At 32.7% G+C, this 22,027-nt stretch overlaps 2 protein-coding genes across 3 annotated transcripts in view; one reads left to right on the top strand and one right to left on the bottom strand.

Moving 5' to 3' along the window:
- The window catches only part of lin-52 (DREAM core complex component lin-52), a 450,123-nt gene that overhangs the window by 314,695 nt on the left and 113,401 nt on the right, over nt 1-22,027 (bottom strand). The gene's annotated exons all lie outside the window — the stretch shown is intronic.
- LOC141452348 (uncharacterized) lies at nt 7,447-12,851 on the top strand. Of its 2 annotated transcripts, XM_074124388.1 has the most exons (7): nt 7,455-7,562; nt 8,937-9,097; nt 10,007-10,065; nt 10,160-10,195; nt 12,168-12,285; nt 12,376-12,446; nt 12,731-12,851. In XM_074124388.1, exons 2-7 carry the CDS (start codon nt 8,998-9,000, stop codon nt 12,752-12,754), a joined length of 408 nt encoding a protein of 135 aa, XP_073980489.1. In that variant the 5' UTR covers nt 7,455-7,562; nt 8,937-8,997; the 3' UTR covers nt 12,755-12,851. The 2 variants fall into 2 exon arrangements, with proteins under 2 accessions (XP_073980490.1, XP_073980489.1); XM_074124389.1 differs by lacking the exon at nt 8,937-9,097 and having other exon boundaries at nt 7,447-7,562.

The raw sequence follows: 22,027 nt of genomic DNA, 5'->3' as shown, positions 1-22,027 counted from the left end.
CGCGCCAGCCTCTCTCTGTATACTTCTTTTTGGAGCGCGTCTGCCCAGATCTCAGCCCCGTATAACAGTATGGAGAATAATAATAATAATAATAATAATAATAATAATAATAATAATAATAATAATAATAATAATAGTAATAATAATAAAACACATGTGATTCTTCGCAGACTGCTGAAAGAGTGCTCTACATTACTAGCGGTACTTGGCTCGGCGAACAATGACAAAAGAGTCTTTTTTATCGACGAAAGAAAGGTTCAGTTCTCTGCCAGAGTAATCTTATGTTGCCATTGCATTAACTGCATTCAGTTCTTCTGAGTCGCAATGTATCATTGACTATTGAGTAAAATATTGCCCATGGTGAAACTTGAAAATGAATTTAACCAAATCCTAAGTTTTTAGGCAATAGCTGCATAAATGTTGTGAATTCCTAGCCGTATCTTGGAATTTACTTAAACTCATAAATTAATGTTTATAAAGATATTTTGATAAAAGATTGCCACGAGCAAAAATAGGACTATATCCTGTTTGGGGATATTACTTTTAAAGTAGTAAATACCTGTTTATAGCTAAGATTAAAATATTTAATGAAGTTTCTTGTTCTCCTTCTGTAATGTGTACCCAAGTGTGCGTGGTTGTCAGTTCTAAGATCAAGAAGAACCGCTATTTATATTTTTCGTCAAGAAATAAAATAAATTACCTAGATATACCCTAAATCAAATTGTTTCTTTGAAAACAAAATCTGGTCCATCATAAATACGACATATCTACATATCCTACAGTTAGATCATAATTATGTTACAAACGTATGAAAAAAAAAAAATCCAAAATTACGAGGTCTGTAAATTAAGTAATGAGACTGATTTTTTAAAATTCTTTTATTCAAAAAGAATTACCATTCTATATTGTCACCTTCAAAATAACTTCCTTCTGAAGCCACAGAGCGCTGGAGACGTTTCTTCCACTCCTCATAGCAGTGCTCGAACTCCAATAATGGAACAGCCTTCAGCTGGTCGGTTACAGCCGTTTGAATGTTTTCGACTGTACCAAAATGAGTTCCCTTGAGGTGATTTTTCAACTTTGGGAAGAGAAAAAAGTCACAAGGACTCAAGTCAGGCGAATAAGGAGGGTGAGGAGCCACAGGAATGTTTTTACTGGCCAAAAATTCGTTTATTGAAATTGCTGTGTGACAAGGAGCTTTATAGTGATGCAACACCCACTTGTTCTTGATGTTTGGTCTCACACGAATGACCCTTTTACGAAGTTTTTCAAGAACCACAAAGAGTTTCTACCTCAAGGTCAAATGGTCAATCAACAATTTTACCGAGAGGAATTACAATTATAGAATTGTAATTTTTTTTAAATAAAATTTTTAAAAAAAATCAGTCTCATTACTTAATTTACAGACCTCGTAGTTGCTTTTGAAATAATTAAAAAGGGATTGAAGCAATATAATAAAATATTGATGTTATTATTGTATAATCACATTATTACTGCCTACGATGTTTATAAGAGCATGGTCCTGGCTAAGTTTCGTTTAGTCAATTTTAGTGACTGAAAAATGTATTCATACTGATGTAACATCTGACTATAAAATCTACATGCCTTAGTAAAGTTCTAAAATTCTAAATTATAGAGCAGTTTATAGAAATGAAAATATTTGCCTTGGTAATGAGTTTTATTTTAATTATAATTCCATAGCTGGCGATATTAGTTCGTAAATAAAAATTTGGGGCGAATTATTAAATTTCAATTATAAAATGTGTGGCAATAATTCAATGTATTTCCTGAATACTACTATCATAATTACGGTGACCATTATTTTTGTATCAAAAAAAAGGACAATGAGCAAAAAAAAACCTATAAAAAATATTAATACGTTTATTAACTCGAGATCGGTTATTACAAAACAATGGCCATATAATATGTCCCATATTCAGCCGAAACTGAGCGTCTCCTTGAACTATACACTTGTTAATTAGTAACAAAATGTAAATAGTAACTCTTGTAACGTTTAGCGATCGTTGTTTACACTAGTCGACTAGTCTACTCTATCGGTAAAACAGGTTGTGTTTTACGCTAAAGGTTCGTCCAAAGTTAATGTACACAGAACATTTTTTTTCTAAACGATTATTTGCGAACATTAATTTATACGATTATTGCGAAATTATACATTTATACTATATTTTTACATTCAAAAATTTTTGAGTATAATTTAAATTTCATTGAAAAACAGTACAAATAAATAAAAAACAGGACATTTATGCTTAAAAAAAAAAAAGGACAGCGTCTTAAAAAACAGTACTGTCCTACCAAAAACAGTACGAATGGTCACCGTAATCATAATGCTATCATACATTTAATGCATTTTATTATCCATTGCTCTGAATGTTAAGATGCTAGAGTTAAATATTTATATAAAATGGAATAATCTGAAAGTGAAATAGTGAAGCTTTTGAGCGAAATCTGTAAAGAAAACTTAGCATACTGTAGGATGTACGGGCTTTACAAATAATTCAATTAAGATGGACTAGTTATTTACACTGCGTGCCAATCATTTAAATACTTTGTTATCAAAAGGGCCCATTTATTTCTTTTAATACAGCAGTGGATTTCTCCTCTATTTTTTATTATTTATTTTTTTATTTTTGGAATCTTTGTGTTTATTAGGTTCTCCACTGGAAAGTATTCCTTATTAAGCTCAAGACTGAGGTAACCACTTTGTAGAAGATATAACATGATGTATGTCTCTTATTTCTATTGTTAAACAAGCAACAGTTTATATCTAACTATCGGTATTGTAAAGAATTCTTTACAATAAAAGACTTTTAGTGTTCTTAAAGACTTTAATCTGTCTACCTTTCTTCACATAACTTAACACTAGTAAACAGGAACGAAAACGTAATCAAATTGAATGCTAAATCATCTGACTTCCTTACCAGTACAATGCGTGCATTACTGTGTCTTACCTCACATCTACTGGTTACAGAAACTTCTAAGCAGGATGAAATAAATATCGAACTGACAAACAAACAAGAGCAGCTACAGCTTAACGTTAAAAATTTTGTGTGAATCCTCTCGAAACACTTTCCTACTTCAATTCTCCAGTTGTTGTTATTTAGAAACACTTTTAAACACACCTCAAAATGGCCATAGTTTTGGAATTTCTAGCTAATTCAAATGTTAATCCAGGCATTTAATCGCTCTTTATAATATGAGACATGCAGATTTACGCATTATAATGAACTGGTACTTTAGAGGGAAGAATAGCCACTACGTCAATCACGAGTTCCTTTAATCGAATGGTCCTAAAAAAATAATTCAAATTAAAATTGTGGACCAACACTATTACAACGATATTACAGTGCTTAAAGAAATTAGAAAAGCTATTAAGAAAATTGCAAAAAAAGAGTAAATAATCAATTTAGCAAAGTGGTACTTTAGGTTGTGAAATTTCCGACCAAACTCGAAATTTATATTATGTAGGGAAGAAAACTGTGCATTACTTTGAAATAGTCCTCTACAGCAAAGACTATTTCTCCTCTCTCAGAACGATCCATAATCGGATTTTCGCCGGAAAGAACGTTATGGACCATTTTAAGTATAATGTCCGCATATAGTTTAATGAAAATCGTAAGGGCATTATAGAAAATTTTGGAGGAAAAAAATTCGCTCAGTTTTTTTGGATTTTAATCGCCATGTAGCAGTCAGGTACCTCCAAATTAGGATCCTGCTTCCTGGACTTTTTAATTTTTTTGAAGAATTCTGTCCACATACAAAGATCATTTTCTAATAGAAAACTTTTTCGAACTCCGAGGACCTCAAAATGGATATTGACCACTATAAAATGAAAATTTCGCAATACTTTTCTTACCTAGTAAGGAAAAGGAATAAAAGAACATTGAACCAAAATGGCTATCCAAGTAAATACTCTTAGACGACCAATAACAATCCACAACAGCTGGTCAAGGACAAAACACTAGACTTGCTCAAGACTTCTTGATGGAATCTTCACATAAAAACTGCGCACTTGGCGGATTCCTCAGCGTCCTATTGGCCTTCATTGCTTTTTCTTTTTGATTATTGCATGACTATTGAAAATCATACAAAAAGAACGTGAGTAATAATACATTCTTTGCAATAAAATAATGAAAACAAACATGTAAGTTACTGTGATAGAATATAGTGTTAGGGCAACACTGAAATTTAACCAAAAAAATATTATTTATGGGCAGAGGGATTTAAAGACAAAAAAATCTTTTGTCTCAGCATTTTTGCCAACTCAAGAAGTACGTAGCAAGCATCCAACTCATTTATGTATAATTATTAGGATGGAACTTGCTCTTTGAATTAAACAGATCAATTATACTATTCTTACTTACATATGTAAATATCTATCGCCATAGTTTACTTTATGCTTGTCCCTCCTGGAGTCTGACATGTCGATCCAATATCGCCTCGCTGCAAATAATCCAAAATAAATTCCTCAGGCTTGTGACAACTTCCGCCAGCTACACGCGTATTATAGACCTACCCCAAATGGACTATGTAGAGCAAGCACTACATCAAGTATCTCGTTACTGGTTTCTTCAGTAAGTGTGAATCAAGTCACAACCACCTCTGCAGACTAATAGGGGACTATAGTATGGACAAGGTGCACAGGCACAGGAGAGTTAAGGACTCCCTGAAGTAAAACTTTCCTTGGAGGCTGAGGGTTTTTCATTGTTTTTCCCCTCATTATTTACTTTTACTATTAATATTTTTATTCAATACTCACTATCAGTGCATAGTGAATGTCGACATTTACAGGTGCAAATAAGAAGAAATAAGGGATATTTAGCAAATATTTCTTACTTAGACCAAGCGACTATGTGAATCTTAACATTCACCAAGTGAATCTTGACATTCTCCAATTTCGGTCTTTCACGGTAACATATCTACCTAAATGTTAAATAAAGTTTATTCATTCATATCGCCATGATTTTAAGTTTTTTATTTGTTGAAAATACAAATAATATCCTGTAACAACAATCACATTTTAGGAAGCGTAGCAGACATAGAAAACATAGATAACCTTATAAGTAACTGAACACTCCTGACCGTCCAGTTGAAAGGCGAAAGACCTGACCGACCTCACAGAGCTGGCCTCTTGAGAATGGACTTTCACTGTGGCCATTATCTTCATCGCTGCAACCGGCTTTTTGTTTGTTAGTTTTTTTTTTTTTCCACAACTAAGTAGCTGGAAGCTGTTGTAGTTTCTTGTTCCTGTTAGTAACCTTATACAATTATCAATGGGAGTTTCTAGGTTATGAACGCCACTGGTTACACAATAATCTCATTTCTTCGTCTACTGTGATGTAATTGTCACTTTTGCCATATTATTTATTTCATTTCTCTATTTATCGTACTTATTTATTTACTCTCACTAAGATAGCGAACAAAATTAAGTCAAATTTTGAAGGGTAATATCTGTTTTGAGATTGTTTGAGGCTTTCTAGTGTCCATTGACACTTTTTACACGTCTCGTACAGCTAACTGATCGACTGTTATCTCCTTACTTGCCCAATTTTTCTTTCGTATTAAGGTAACAGAAAATCGCTGAATGGTTACCAAAACAGGCGTTGTTAAAAAAATAGAATAAATTAATATTAACGATTCATGTAGAACCAACTCACTAGACGGAGATCTGACATGAATAATAATCTTACTGTACACAAAACATTTCGGAGACAAATCTGGACTTATGGAGCCAACCTATTTGACTTTTCTAAACAATCCAACAGTCAAAGAATCCAATGGTCCCAACATAAAGCCCTTAGTCACATAGCCAATGTTCTCCATTACGTCCCAAAATGACTTTTTGGTCCAACTAATCCATTGTTCTATCCTTGAATTTCTACTACAATCTTGCAGCTTAAACTTTATACTAATCTTACCGCCCAAGTCTTATCCGTACTTCCACCTATCCTGATGTCACTTTAACGTTGGCCACACGACTTCCTAGCTCCCGGATTCCTCTCTAGAAAGTTCTAGTATAGGCTGGCTCCTCTCGCCGCGCTTATCCCAAAGGGATCAGCGCCCAATTGTGGCATACAGATCACGTTTATGTGTATAAATTTAGTAGTTATAAATAAATTATAGTTTTTGAGATTTTTTTTTTGTTTACAAAAATGGCTTCCACTATTCTCACTGACTTTCATCATGAAAATACTTGAAAATACTTTTGAAGGATTAAATGATTTGAAAATTCCAAGTTTCTAAGAACAACATTCTGAAATTGTGTACCTTTTTCATTTTCCGAAGATTTTATCAAAATCCACGATAATATTTTTTTATCCAAAGAACTCCAATTTAGTAAAAGTTCGAAGTATGAAGGAAGTGTATTAAGTTAAAACCTTAGAATTTTAGCCAGTGAAGGTCGTGTGGAGTTCAATCGGATTTTGCAGACAATACACATTATTTTTATTTCTATCACTAAAAGCATTAGATAATATTTCCGATTCAACGGATGACTTTGAAGCATCTTAATCATTTGCCAAATATGTAAATTACCGGATGTTAGGTAAACGACCAGGTATACTTAAGACCTGTTACAAACTAAACACCTTCATAAAATTTGATATAGACTCCATTATTTATCATGAATTACGTCATATGAAACACTTGCTTTTAGTTCCGTTTTTTATTATTAATCATCCTTTAGTTGAAGTAAATTAATCCGGAAATAGCTCCGTTGATTTGTTTTTATTTAAACCTCGGAAGAAGATAATTTGTAGTGCTTCGCTAAAAGGTGGTCAGACTTCACATTAATTACTAATTATTACTATTTGAATATGAGGAAGTGAGTTCTGAAATAATTTTTAAAGGTCAACCATCTTGTTTTTAGCGTGTCAACATCAGAGGTCATTGACACTCGGCGCTTTATTCATTACACTGTCGGCCAGTAGCTGGATTCGAACATGTTGAAATCCAGTATACACTAACCACTGGAGCTTATCCCTTCCCTCTACAATTATTTACTTTTAAAATAAATTTGGTTGTTTTATTTACAAACGAAAAAAAGAAACCTCTGAGAAAATGTTTCGAATAAGTTGAGTAAAATAAGAAAATGCAAAATTTATAGAAAATGAAGCCATTTTTAAGAAATCTCAGAAACTTGAGGAATCTAATTCTGGAATATTTGTCACTTCGAATTGGCCATTTTCTACACCTCAAAAAATTTTTAAAGTGAGCCTAGATTGTTAGGATTTTGTATCAATAAACAGCTGCTCTCATAAGTACTTTTTTTAAAAACCATCGCTTTGTCGTTTTCTCAGAAAAATCCTAATTATTCGCAGATAGCATAATCATTTTCTGTTTGACCTTTCGTACCAATTGATAAAAGTTCAATCAATGTCATTTACTCAATAAATATAAATAGCATGAATGTAAAAAAAAAAGTGTATTATTAGAAAGCTAACTGGGAACTTCACAGTTTTAAATTATTCTAAAAGTGATTAATTATGCATTTATTCGGCTATATTTTGGTCAGTCTGGCTGTAGTAGTTCTAGTTCTATCAATTGTAAGTATTTTCTAATAATTATTTTGATTGTGAGCAACAGTATACCTACAGTTTTTCACCTAAACTGCAATTTTGAAAAATACTTAGGTCAGACTTTTATTATAAATTTGCGAGAAAGAAAAGGCAGTTTTTAAGTGCTTTAAATAAATAGAAACGTTTCAAGAAGGAAAAAGTGCAATTGACACTATTTTAAAACAAAAAGTCTAATTAAGAGCCAAGAGGAGATGTTTGTAAATAAACATTGAATAATGTTAATTATAAATCCTTCCCGGTATTTTTCGCCCAATGCAGAACATTGGCTAGCTGTATCTAATTAATAAGCAAGTGTATAAAAGGATAGAATAAAAACATTTGAAGCAGCGTTTAATAAGTAAAGCAATTTCCATTTTTTTAAGGGTGCTTTACGTACAACTTATCTAATTAGATGTCTTGGAGGAGTCGATTAGTAAACAAACTTTACTACAAAGTTCTCATATTTAACATTAAATAAAATCCTAGGCTAAGGCCGTGAATCGAATTCTGTACCAGAATACAACTACCGTGGCACCAAATAGTTTAAAGTTAATTAAGTTAGTTTAAAGCAGCGATTAATAGTTACTTTAGTAAATGGGAATAAAAAAATGTTTCAGCAAGAAATTAAAGGGCTTAACAAAAAGGAATTTGAAGAGCTTTTCAAGCTCGGGCAGATTTAATATAAATACTGAGGCGGTCATAAAGAAAGGCTTGTTGGCTTCAGCAAATGCTAGATCGGTATTGAACAGGGCTAAAAGTAACGTATTGGCAACGGAATTAACTTTGTGTAGAGCATTAGTGGATTCAACATTGCTTTATGCGTCCGAAATTTCATTGCTCGAAACTGGAAATGGTTTCGCTTAGGTATTTTAAATGTCTTTACCACTGGGCACGCAATACTCCGAACCATTTAGTTCGTCTAGAGACCGGGTACAACCATATTGAAGTAGAAATTGTGAAACGTATGTTTCTATGGTTAAATAAAGTTAACAATATGCCGGATTACAGATTGCCGAGAATATGTATGGAGAGGTTGCGGGCACTAGATAAATGGCCGGATAATAAAGTGTACTATAATTGGTTTACCCAGCTAAAAGAAAAGCTAGTGGTAGTGGGCATGCGAGAGTACATGGATATAAATAATAGATGCGCAGTAAAGAGGGTGCTAGGAAATCTAATTGAAAAATTTAGCAATCACCATGTTTCGAGAGATGTAGAGGCAGCCATAAACTCCAGATATAACTCCTTCTATAGGAATATAAGTACACTAGGTTTAGGAGAACAGTATCTGGAAATACCGAATAGTTTAAGTAAACGTAGAATAATCAGTCAACTTAGAGTATGTAATGAAAATTATTTTAGGTTATACTGCAATGGCACTTTACATAAGTTTGAAGGGAAAGAAAATTGTACAGTTTGCAATATGCAGAAGCCCGAGAACTTGGTGCATTTTTTGATACACTGTCCCATATATAACAGTTTACGCAAAAGTTTTCTCCATCAGTATTTGAAGGGAAATGCAAGTAATGAGGAAATATTATAAATTTATTAAATAATATTACATGTAAGCAACAGATTAACAATCTATATTGGTACACTGAGGCAGCTTTAAAATTAAGAGCATTTGCGTTAAACGGATAGATAAATAGAATTAAGATGTAAATAGTCGGCAAAGGAAAATATAATTAAACAATCAATATTAATAAAATTTAAAAAAGGTTAATGTCTTAAAAAAAATAATTAAACTAGGAATCCTTGAAGAGTGTCGAGTTGAACACAATGTGGACAAAAGTTCGTATAAATCCTACATTTTAGTTAGATATCCCATTGTTTTAATTATAACTATCCAACAGCTATAACTGGTGTTATTTCATTCCATTTTCATTTTTAACCTAATATTTTGTTAATAAAGAGGAACAAATGTGAAAACTACTTTAACAAACTCCTCGGGGAATGTCTGTGAAATAATGTTACATACAAACGTAAATTCTGTTAACAGCAAAGCTTAAGCGTAATTAAAATAAATTTCTGAATATTAAGCAGTAAAGATCACAAAGTTTAATGCGTCATTTAATTTTACAGTTGATTTAGAAGATGTTGAGTTTCAAGGAATTGTAAATGCTTGTGTTTACCAATTGCCATCCAGATAGAAGATAGATCTACCTCATTTTACAATCAAAATTTTATTATCTACTTTAACCATAATTTAAACAAAAATAAACAAATAATACTTAATAGGTGGTTTCTAATCTAAGGAAGTCTCTTAGGGTCACCCGAAATCCATTGAATCCTACAAAATAACTGAGCAGAAGCAGATTAGCCTTTTTGGAATAAACTAACATTTTATTTACTAATTAAAATACTTGAGAAAAATGAGAATTTATGCATGAATATATAAATATTTAATATTAACGCAACACGTCAAAATACAGGTGAAGTCCAGAACTACTTAGATATGGATAAGGGTATACCCGATAACGACGGCTTCAAGGTATGTTATTTTGTTCATGCTGTGTAATATAGTATTTTATTTCTTTAATGGTAAACAATTATACCTAAGTCAATTTAAAAACGCTTATTTTCAGAAAGTATTGGGATGTTATGCTGGAAAAATGGCGTTCGTAAGTATTTGATCTTTGTACACTTTCATTTATTTATTTATTTTTAGGCTCTATGATCGTATTGTTTCCTAAATTTTTTTTAAATTCAAGTATTGAGGTACACCTAAAATATTGTAATATACAGAATATTTAGTATGTATAGATCGTCAATGTTACTTACTCAATGTTACTTACTACAGTCCAAGATGGACGTTGTCCTTCCCAAAATTCCTCTCCAAGTATCTTGAATTGCGGATTTCTACAAGATAGAGGAGTTTCCCCATTCTTTACCACCATCCCTGGAGGATCGGTGGCTTTGATTTTAGGATGACCTCCTCTAGATAGTTTCCTTCTCCCTTGGTGTAGAGTTCTTCCTACCCTTTCGCAGTTCTCATTCTAACTAGTCCAGGACGCTGTCTTTCACTCCATTGACAAATTCATCCGTCGCCGCTCCTTAAGTGTACACCTTGCTGCCAGTTTAAAGTATCTTGGCCGAAATCTGACCAGGAACTCCATCTCTTGATTCCTTATTGATCCAGAACCTCCAGAGGAATTGGTTGTCATAATCCTAGTCAGGATTGTTCAGCTTAACTGGGTCAACCTGGTGTAATGAAACGCATTACCTTCCCTAGGGCCCTAAATTAAACATTATTAAACAGCAATGTTTAGTTTCCTAAAATAATTGAAATAATGAGACGTTCAGAATTAAGGCAACATAACAGCAGAAGAATGGTTTAGTTTTCGACCATACACCCAAATATACAACTAAAAATTCCAAAAGTTGTGATGCCAGGTATGTTGGAAAAACTTCACAATATCTTAACAGGAGATTATACCAACACCACTACTATTGCAAAACAAAGAAACCCAAAGATACATTATCTGCTCTCACTGAACACCATCTAGACTTGCAACACGATTTTGACTTTGACGCATCCATACTTGCTACTAACACTAACAGAAACAAACGCAACATATTAGAAATGATACACATTAGGCAAGAAAAAACCTCCATTAACTTTAGCGCAGACATCAACAACCTTTCATTCTTCAAACAGTAACTTAACAAATTACTCACCCCATACCTTAGGTTTTTCCAGCCCTATTGTTTTCACCCCTCACTTACCTCTATATAAACCCGCTTTTCCATGAATCCTCAACAGTTATGATGATTTAGCTTAACATTAAACTCCACAGATTTTACAGTGTAAGCAACGTAAAATATTTTTTTAAATTTTCATTTAATTTTTATAAGTATTTCTACTATACATTTTAAATTTTCAACCATTTATTTATATTTTTATTTCAGTTTGTATTTAGATTAATGTGGTATTATTCCATCGAACAGAACCCTGAATGCAATAAATTGGCAGAATCGTCGGTATATAGAAAGAAATTTGTCTGCTTCTCAATATTCCCAATGATAAAACAACAGTAGATCTGTAACTGCACCTACTGTTGCCTTTAAGATCAGTTTATTCTTAAATAAAGGACTTCAAGTCATAAAATGAAGCCATCAGATTCGATGCTTCAACTTTCTGCTCTTGAATGTCCGGTAACGGACTGTGTTTTCTGATGCAATAAAACATTGTCCGAAGATTGGCCAATGCCTTAAGCGCAATACTCACAAATTTTGACGTGCCTTAAATTGAAAACCAAAATTCAGGAGTCTTATAACGAACGGTGCATCCTTTTTTAGTTAGTACTATAATTCCCTTGTCATCAAGTTATTTTACTGATTCTTGCCCACCTGCTCTTTTCAAAATCAGTTAATCAAAGGATCATTTCTCTAATAACATCTTTCATTAAACAGCTTCATTAAAATGCAATGAAATTATAGTATTTTTTTCAGAGGATACTTCTTTATTAAAATGAAAAATTAAAAAAAAAGTCTAAAAAAGATTATTTACGTTTTATAGATACATTTCACTTTTTTTTTATTTAGCTTTTTCTAAGAAATTTATGTAAAAGAAGTTCATTTATTTTAAAATAGGTTGATGACACTCGAATCAATTGGGATAAAGTTAGATTAGCGGCCAAAAAACATCACGAGAATGTAAAGGAAGTTATGGATAAATCTTTGAAAGTGTTGGATGAATGTGAAAAAAAATGTAAGTTATGTACTTTGTAACGCAGTGATTGTTGCTTAAAATTATTATTATTATTTGTTATTAATTATCATTTTCTATTTATAAATTTAGCATACGAGGGACTTAGTCATAACGAAGCAAGCTATGTAGTTGCGAAGTGTATTAAAGATGGCTACGTACAGGTAAGGATATTTGAATAAAATTGAACAGATTTTTTTTTTAAATTTCTTTTTCAAATTCAACTTAATTATGGCAAGATAGTTTTTGAGTCTAGATCAATAGAAACAATTGAAATTCACCTGCTTTATGAGTTTAACTCATTGATTGAATCTATAAATTACGATATGTACTTTTATTTTTTTAGAAATGTGTCTCAACTTCTCACACCTTAAAAACTAATCACAAAATTCTTCCCTGACAATGCGTGCATAATTCATAAAATTCATGACTACGTTTGTGTTTACAGGAAAACATAAAATGGTTTTTTTGAACGGACCGTAATTGTAGGAGCAGAAGATACGCTACATAATCTTTTCATCTTATTGTGTTTAATGCAAAGAAAGAAAAAATATATATATACAAAAAAGTATACTAGCTATTTATTTTTCCAATATGACATAATTCAGCAAATGTGCAGGGGACATCGGTAATTACAACTAGAGAACGCGCGTAAATCAGCCGAGAAGCGTTCACAAAAACATTTCTTTTACAGCGTTTTCTTTAAGTGGCATAAACATCGTTTGTTTCTGGCGTTGAAGCTTTTTGTGAGCAAAAATATGTTAAAGTTAAAAAGGCAGTTCAACTTATAAATTAGACGTTAAAATGAAAGAAAATATTCTTGCAACTTTAATAATTGAAAGAATAATTTCATTAATAGTGGCAATTAAAATAAAAATTACCTCTTGACTCGTTTTCTTTTGTAAATTGTTTTCATGTGTTAATCATGAACTGCTTCATAAGATTTATTTTCAGCATTTCCCGAGACTCCCGCAAATTCCCGATGCTACTACGATGAGTTGAAGTGGCTTTTTCCTGCCTATCGCCGCCAGTATTTTTTGGCTACATTCCTTTTCCAATCACAAAGGCCATCTTATATTATCCAACTCTTCAAGATCAAATTCTCGATCCATTCTCGTAATACTAGATCTCGTTTCTCTGATCTCTATATTCCCTCACACTGTACTTCATCCTTTGACAAATCCTTCCTAATATGCGCTACCTCTTTCTAGAACTCCTTACCTTCATCTGTCCGTCATGCTCCTACCCTTTCCATCTTTAAATCCCTTCTGTTCAATTATTTCCTTTCTACCCAGCTTTCTCCGAAATTAAAATTGTATTCATTTATTTCCTTAATTTTTGCAAACACTTATTTTTATTTCTAAATATCTAACATACAGGTCAAACCAATAGGGCCTCCAATTGTACATGTTATTATTCTTAGGGGACTATAGCCCCAGGATAATAAATCTATTTTCTATTCTAAATTGAGTTTTTCTTATTCGGTAAAGTAATACAAGTAATAGCAACATTTCCGGTCTCAAGTTCCTTAACAAAATCTTTATTTCAAACGTTTCGAACTACCAAGAGTTCATCGTCAGCATTGGTTAATTAAAGAGAAAACAGAGGTAACTATATTTAAATAAAAATATGGTAATTTCATTTCCTCATCGTTTTTGAAATTTTTTCATGTACTTCATTCTATTTTTTTCAAAACTTCTATTAATTTATTAAGCCTCTATTCTTTTATTTTATTAGGTAATATCTAACATATAATGAGTGTGAGTCAATAACCAATTTTTGAAAGTAAAAAATGTTTTATATGCACAAAAATGAAGATTTCTTTACTTTGATGAATTAAATTGCAGTCCTTCTTCATCCTAATAAATATTTAAAAATAAATAAATATATTTTTACCATTTAATTATGTATTTGCGCACATGCAATAATATAGTGACTTGTGAAAAGATAAGTTTCCGTATTATATTTGTCCCTTCAAAGAATTTTGCAATAACTACACCCAAACTTGAGGTGTTAAAAACATATGCAAGAGGTAAAGGTGTCTTTCTTCCAGACATGTATGTCGTCGAACTAGAGACCAAGTTATTGATTCAATTCCATGGGCCAATGTAGTAATTAATTCGGAACTCTATATATGGATGTGATACTTGGGTCATTAATTATTGATTTAATTACTTTTAGAATGTCAAAAGTACATCTAAAGTGGAGTTCAATGACGTACTGGCCAACTTCATATTTTCCTCTGTTCTTGAGTGACGTCACTTTAAAGTTTTTTTCTAAAATCATTACTTTTTTCCAATAAAAATACTCAGAAAGTTTTAGTCCGAATTCGATTCTGTTGACATGGTTAGAAAGACAGATAAATTTCCTAAAAACTGACGCCATTTTGAAGCATAAATTATTCTCCAAACTGCCTTAATCTTCCACCGGAACCTAGGAAAATAAAAGTAATCGAAATTTTTAAGAAAACTCATTAGGCTCTTATGTGATCATTTTCAGACCTAGTTGCTGGCACTTTTTACAAAAGTTTCCTTGTCTAACGGGCTTTCAAACGGTATATCATTTTCCAGGATTCCTTTTATCTTCGTATGAGAAATTGCGTTTGTTTTGCAAGAAAACGTGTTCACGAGCATACAGCAGGGATATTGTATTGTGTTGTTTAATTCATTAAACTCTTGTGAATGGAGCCGTAGTCAATTTTTAAAGTAGATTGTCTTAAAATAAGGTAGTCTAAGGTTACTTATTCCACAAAAAAAAGTACAGATCCGTTAGTTGAGAAGATATTGAGAGTTGAAATTTTTTTGGGTCATGGTTTTGCTGCGAAATGGGGCCTTTATAACTCCCACAGTCAAAAACAGATTATTCGTATGAAATTTTCTGCTCATACACGCTCTGTTTTACTGAGTAGTATGCTACAGTTTTCTTGAGTACAGATCCGTTAGTTGAGAAGATATTGAGAGTTGAAATTTATTTGGGTCATGGTTTTGCTGTGAAATGGGGACTTTATAACTCCCACAGTAAACAACAGATTATTCGTATGAAATTTTGTGCTCTTACACACTCTGTTTTACTGAGTAGTATGCTACAGTTTTCTTGAGTATAGATCCGTTAGTTGAGAAGATATTGAGAGTTGAAATTTATTTGGGTCATGGTTTTGCTGTGAAATGGGGACTTTATAACTCCCACAGTAAACAACAGATTATTCGTATGAAATTTTGTGCTCATACACACTCTGTTTTACTGAGTAGTATGCTACAGTTTTCTTGAGTATAGATCCGTTAGTTGAGAAGATATTGAGAGTTGAAATTTATTTGGGTCATGGTTTTGCTGTGAAATGGGGACTTTATAACTACCACAGTAAACAACAGATTATTCGTATGAAATTTTGTGCTCATACACACTCTGTTTTACTGAGTAGTATACTACAGTTTTCTTGAGTACAGATCCGTAAGTTGAGAAGATATTGAGAGTTGAAATTTTTTTGGGTCATGGTTTTGCTGTGAAATGGGGACTTTATAACTCCCACAGTAAACAACAGATTATTCGTATGAAATTTTGTGCTCATACACACTCGGTTTTACTGAGTAGTATGCTACAGTTTTCTTTAGTACAGATCCGTTAGTTGAGAAGATATTGAGAGTTGAAATTTATTTGGGTCATGGTTTTGCTGTGAAATGGGGACTTTATAACTACCACAGTAAACAACAGATTATTCGTATGAAATTTTGTGCTCTTACACACTCTGTTTTACTGAGTAGTATGCTACAGTTTTCTTGAGTATAGATCCGTTAGTTGAGAAGATATTGAGAGTTGAAATTTATTTGGGTCATGGTTTTGCTGTGAAATGGGGACTTTATAACTCCCACAGTAAACAACAGATTATTCGTATGAAATTTTGTGCTCTTACACACTCTGTTTTACTGAGTAGTATGCTACAGTTTTCTTGAGTATAGATCCGTTAGTTGAGAAGATATTGAGAGTTGAAATTTATTTGGGTCATGGTTTTGCTGTGAAATGGGGACTTTATAACTACCACAGTAAACAACAGATTATTCGTATGAAATTTTGTGCTCATACACACTCTGTTTTACTGAGTAGTATACTACAGTTTTCTTGAGTACAGATCCGTTAGTTGAGAAGATATTGAGAGTTGAAATTTTTTTGGGTCATGGTTTTGCTGTGAAATGGGGACTTTATAACTCCCACAGTAAACAACAGATTATTCGTATGAAATTTTGTGCTCATACACACTCGGTTTTACTGAGTAGTATGCTACAGTTTTCTTTAGTACAGATCCGTTAGTTGAGAAGATATTGAGAGTTGAAATTTATTTGGGTCATGGTTTTGCTGTGAAATGGGGACTTTATAACTACCACAGTAAACAACAGATTATTCGTATGAAATTTTGTGCTCTTACACACTCTGTTTTACTGAGTAGTATGCTACAGTTTTCTTGAGTACAGATCCGTTAGTTGAGAAGATATTGAGAGTTGAAATTTATTTGGGTCATGGTTTTGCTGTGAAATGGGGACTTTATAACTACCACAGTAAACAACAGATTATTCGTATGAAATTTTGTGCTCTTACACACTCTGTTTTACTGAGTAGTATGCTACAGTTTTCTTGAGTATAGATCCGTTAGTTGAGAAGATATTGAGAGTTGAAATTTATTTGGGTCATGGTTTTGCTGTGAAATGGGGACTTTATAACTACCACAGTAAACAACAGATTATTCGTATGAAGTTTTGTGCTCTTACACACTCTGTTTTACTGAGTAGTATGCTACAGTTTTCTTGAGTATAGATCCGTTAGTTGAGAAGATATTGAGAGTTGAAATTTATTTGGGTCATGGTTTTGCTGTGAAATGGGGACTTTATAACTACCACAGTAAACAACAGATTATTCGTATGAAATTTTCTGCTCATACACACTCTGTTTTACTGAGTAGTATACTACAGTTTTCTTGAGTACAGATCTGTTAGTTGAGAAGATATTGAGAGTTGAAATTTTTTTGGGTCATGGTTTTGCTGTGAAATGGGGACTTTATAACTACCACAGTAAACAACAGATTATTCGTATGAAATTTTGTGCTCTTACACACTCTGTTTTACTGAGTAGTATGCTACAGTTTTCTTGAGTATAGATCCGTTAGTTGAGAAGATATTGAGAGTTGAAATTTATTTGGGTCATGGTTTTGCTGTGAAATGGGGACTTTATAACTACCACAGTAAACAACAGATTATTCGTATGAAATTTTGTGCTCTTACACACTCTGTTTTACTGAGTAGTATGCTACAGTTTTCTTGAGTATAGATCCGTTAGTTGAGAAGATATTGAGAGTTGAAATTTATTTGGGTCATGGTTTTGCTGTGAAATGGGGACTTTATAACTACCACAGTAAACAACAGATTATTCGTATGAAATTTTGTGCTCTTACACACTCTGTTTTACTGAGTAGTATGCTACAGTTTTCTTGAGTATAGATCCGTTAGTTGAGAAGATATTGAGAGTTGAAATTTATTTGGGTCATGGTTTTGCTGTGAAATGGGGACTTTATAACTACCACAGTAAACAACAGATTATTCGTATGAAATTTTCTGCTCATACACACTCTGTTTTACTGAGTAGTATACTACAGTTTTCTTGAGTACAGATCTGTTAGTTGAGAAGATATTGAGAGTTGAAATTTTTTTGGGTCATGGTTTTGCTGTGAAATGGGGACTTTATAACTCCCACAGTAAACAACAGATTATTCGTATGAAATTTTCTGCTCATACACACTCGGTTTTACTGAGTAGTATGCTACAGTTTTCTTTAGTACAGATCCGTTAGTTGAGAAGATATTGAGAGTTGAAATTTATTTGGGTCATGGTTTTGCTGTGAAATGGGGACTTTATAACTACCACAGTAAACAACAGATTATTCGTATGAAATTTTGTGCTCATACACACTCGGTTTTACTGAGTAGTATGCTATAGTTTTCTTTAGTACAGATCCGTTAGTTGAGAAGATATTGAGAGTTGAAATTTATTTGGGTCATGGTTTTGCTGTGAAATGGGGACTTTATAACTACCACAGTAAACAACAGATTATTCGTATGAAATTTTGTGCTCATACACACTCGGTTTTACTGAGTAGTATGCTATAGTTTTCTTTAGTACAGATCCGTTAGTTGAGAAGATATTGAGAGTTGAAATTTATTTGGGTCATGGTTTTGCTGTGAAATGGGGACTTTATAACTACCACAGTAAACAACAGATTATTCGTATGAAATTTTGTGCTCATACACACTCGGTTTTACTGAGTAGTATGCTATAGTTTTCTTTAGTACAGATCCGTTAGTTGAGAAGATATTGAGAGTTGAAATTTATTTGGGTCATGGTTTTGCTGTGAAATGGGGACTTTATAACTACCACAGTAAACAACAGATTATTCGTATGAAATTTTGTGCTCATACACACTCTGTTTTACTGAGTAGTATGCTATAGTTTTCTTTAGTACAGATCCGTTAGTTGAGAAGATATTGAGAGTTGAAATTTTTTTGGGTCATGGTTTTGCTGTGAAATGGGGCCCTTATAACTCCCACAGTAAACAACAGATTATTCGTATGAAATTTTCTGCTCATACACACTCGGTTTTACTGAGTAGTATGCTACAGTTTTCTTGAGTACAGATCCGTTAGTTGAGAAGATATTGAGAGTTGAAATTTATTTGGGTCATGGTTTTGCTGTGAAATGGGGACTTTATAACTACCACAGTAAACAACAGATTATTCGTATGAAATTTTGTGCTCATACACACTCGGTTTTACTGAGTAGTATGCTATAGTTTTCTTTAGTACAGATCCGTTAGTTGAGAAGATATTGAGAGTTGAAATTTATTTGGGTCATGGTTTTGCTGTGAAATGGGGACTTTATAACTACCACAGTAAACAACAGATTATTCGTATGAAATTTTCTGCTCATACACGCTCTGTTTTACTGAGTAGTATGCTACAGTTTTCTTGAGTACAGATCCGTTAGTTGAGAAGATATTGAGAGTTGAAATTTTTTTGGGTCATGGTTTTGCTGTGAAATGGGGCCCTTATAACTCCCACAGTAAACAACAGATTATTCGTATGAAATTTTCTGCTCATACACGCTCTGTTTTACTGAGAAGTATGCTACAGTTTTTATGAGTACAGATCCGTTAGTTGAGAAGATATTGAGAGTTGAAATTTTTTTGGGTCATGGTTTTGATGTGAAATGGGGCCCTTATGACTCCCACAGTAAACAACAGATTATTCCTATGAAATAAGCATAAGATAAACAGTTGGGTACTTGCTGATTTATGTACCTTTTGGCGTTTAATCAACCTTTATACTTAACCTTTTAAACTGTATGTTTTTGATAAGGAGAGTTTTGTAACTTTTGGATAGATTTTTTGTTTGTTCCTTGATTAGAATATATTTATATATCCAATGATTTTTTAAAAATTCAAGTATCGCGAATTATTAGTTGGAAGATCTAGGATGAAAAAAAACTGACACAAGTTATGGTGAAATGGTAGCAAGTTGGTGGGAAGGAGATGGAGAAGGTTGAATTAGGTGATGGATAATTACAACCCATTAAGAGGGATAATAGAAAGAAAATTGCAATTACCAGTACCTTCCAATTAGAGCAGTAAGATAAATTTTGATAACACTACTTCCTCTAATGGGATGTGAGAGAAATCAAACTGTGATCCTAATAACTTCTAAAGATGGAATAGAAAATTGATTTGCAATTACAATTCTTCTCCGCAAACGGGCAAAGAGAATTTTAACTGCGAATACGGTATGGTTGCAATTACTTCCCCTTAGTGGGAGTAAGAGCAGGATGAAACTTAAACGTCACGCATTCTAAATTCTTCTTCTTGCCTAATTTGATCAAAGTTAGGCGAGGATTTACAGAATTATTATTAATAACCATTAAAAAGAGGGCTTTATTTACGTGGGACAAACTCTACTCCTTAGTATATGCCATCGTGACCCCAAAAAGCCGAATCTACCGTACATAAAATTTCAAATTGAAAGACATTTCATGCATTGTAGGTAAATTTATATGTTTGGTATTTGAGTGGCTATCCTGTTGAGGGTGTATGAGAAGGGATGACCGTTAGGGGTGGCAAAAGGGTTGCAGGTAGTAAGAGACATTCTTCACTTTATGTATGACACTTTTTATGTATCGTATGTTATGTTTTATGTGTGTAATGCTTTACGAATTAAGTGAATAAACTATACTTATGTTAATTTGCGTTTAATTCAAACCCTTAAGTATTAAGTATATAATTATAATTATTGTCTGTGTTTTAATTTTTGTTCTCTCTCAATTTTTTATTTTTTACAGCATTAAAATCAGTTCGTACGTCGATAATTTGAAGGATTGCAGAACTTGCTCTTAGTAGGTGTAAGAGCATGATGCACTTTAGTCACTTAGGGAAGCTTTAACCGCTTCTTCGTGCTAAATTTTAGCAAAATCGGACTAAGCTTTGTAGAAATATTAGTGATAATAGTTTTAGAAAGGGCCTGACCTACGTGGGGGAAACTCCTTTCCTAAAGGTACACAGCGTCGAAACCTCTAAAAATGCAAATTACATCATTTTTTGAACCAAATAATACTTCATTGAAGAAAATAGGTCCACGCGTCGATAATTTGAAATGAATGCAATGCTTCCTCTTAATAGGCGTAAGAACAGGATTGCGCATTCATAATACGGAGAGAAGCCCTAATTCCTTCATCCTGCCAAATTTGATCAAAATCTGTCAATAATTTACTGAGTTATTAGTAATAATAATTTTGGAGGGGGCCTTACATAAAGGGGGCTAACTCCTCTCCCATTTAATGTACAGCGTCGAGACCCCCAAAAGGCACATCTACATAAAATTCCGAATCGAATGACACTCATTCATGAAAATCGGTTCATGCGTTTAGGCGCTACGTTGTTTACAAAAAAGGTTCAAAATCTTTGCCTTTTTGCCTTTTAGGGAGAAGTACTGTAATCGCTTAGTTTATTTTTCTTACTCCTCTTAAAAGGAAGTTTTGAAATCGCAGTTTAATTTCGCTATTTACATACAAATACCTTCCTATGTTATTCAAAACGCTTTCTCAAAAAAAATTGTTATTGAGGATGGTTTGGGGACCGCAACTACAATCATTCTTTACAAAGATCTCTCCAGTGGTAGTTACGGTTCCGACTTAACACCTTATCAGATTATAATGATAGAATAGCTTATTCCAAATTTTAAAAAATTCTGTAAAGCAGATATGTAACTTTGAAAAATAGACAAAAAGGAAAATCTATCCAAAAGGTACAAAAATCTCCTTAACAAAAACTTACAGTTTAAAATGTTAAGTATAAGGGTTGATTAAACGTGATTATGGTACACAAATCAGCGAGTACCCAACATTTCATTCATGCTTAGTTGATATAATTAAAGTAATTTTGCTGCATTATCATTTCCTTCACATTTTTTAGAATTTTTAGAATTTATGTTGGCCAGTTCGTTCATAATATTTTGTTATAATTATGATAAAATATTTATTATATCTTCATTATTATATAGTAAATTATTTTAACACTATTCCAAATTATTCTTCTGATTTATCTTTAATATGCCCTTTATTCTGAAGTTGTCACATATGTACATGCATGTTAAAATAGAAAAAGACAAAGTTAGAGTCGGCTACTGTTTAAATTTGAATCACGGATTTAAAAGAATATTTCA

Source organism: Rhodnius prolixus, unplaced genomic scaffold (genome assembly GCF_049639745.1).
Source record: "Rhodnius prolixus isolate KJV_2025 unplaced genomic scaffold, Rpr scaffold_3, whole genome shotgun sequence".
NCBI classification, from domain to species: Eukaryota; Metazoa; Arthropoda; class Insecta; order Hemiptera; family Reduviidae; genus Rhodnius; species Rhodnius prolixus.
The sequence above is the reverse complement of the archived record's forward strand: the minus strand, read 5'-3'. Positions and strand labels throughout refer to the sequence as shown.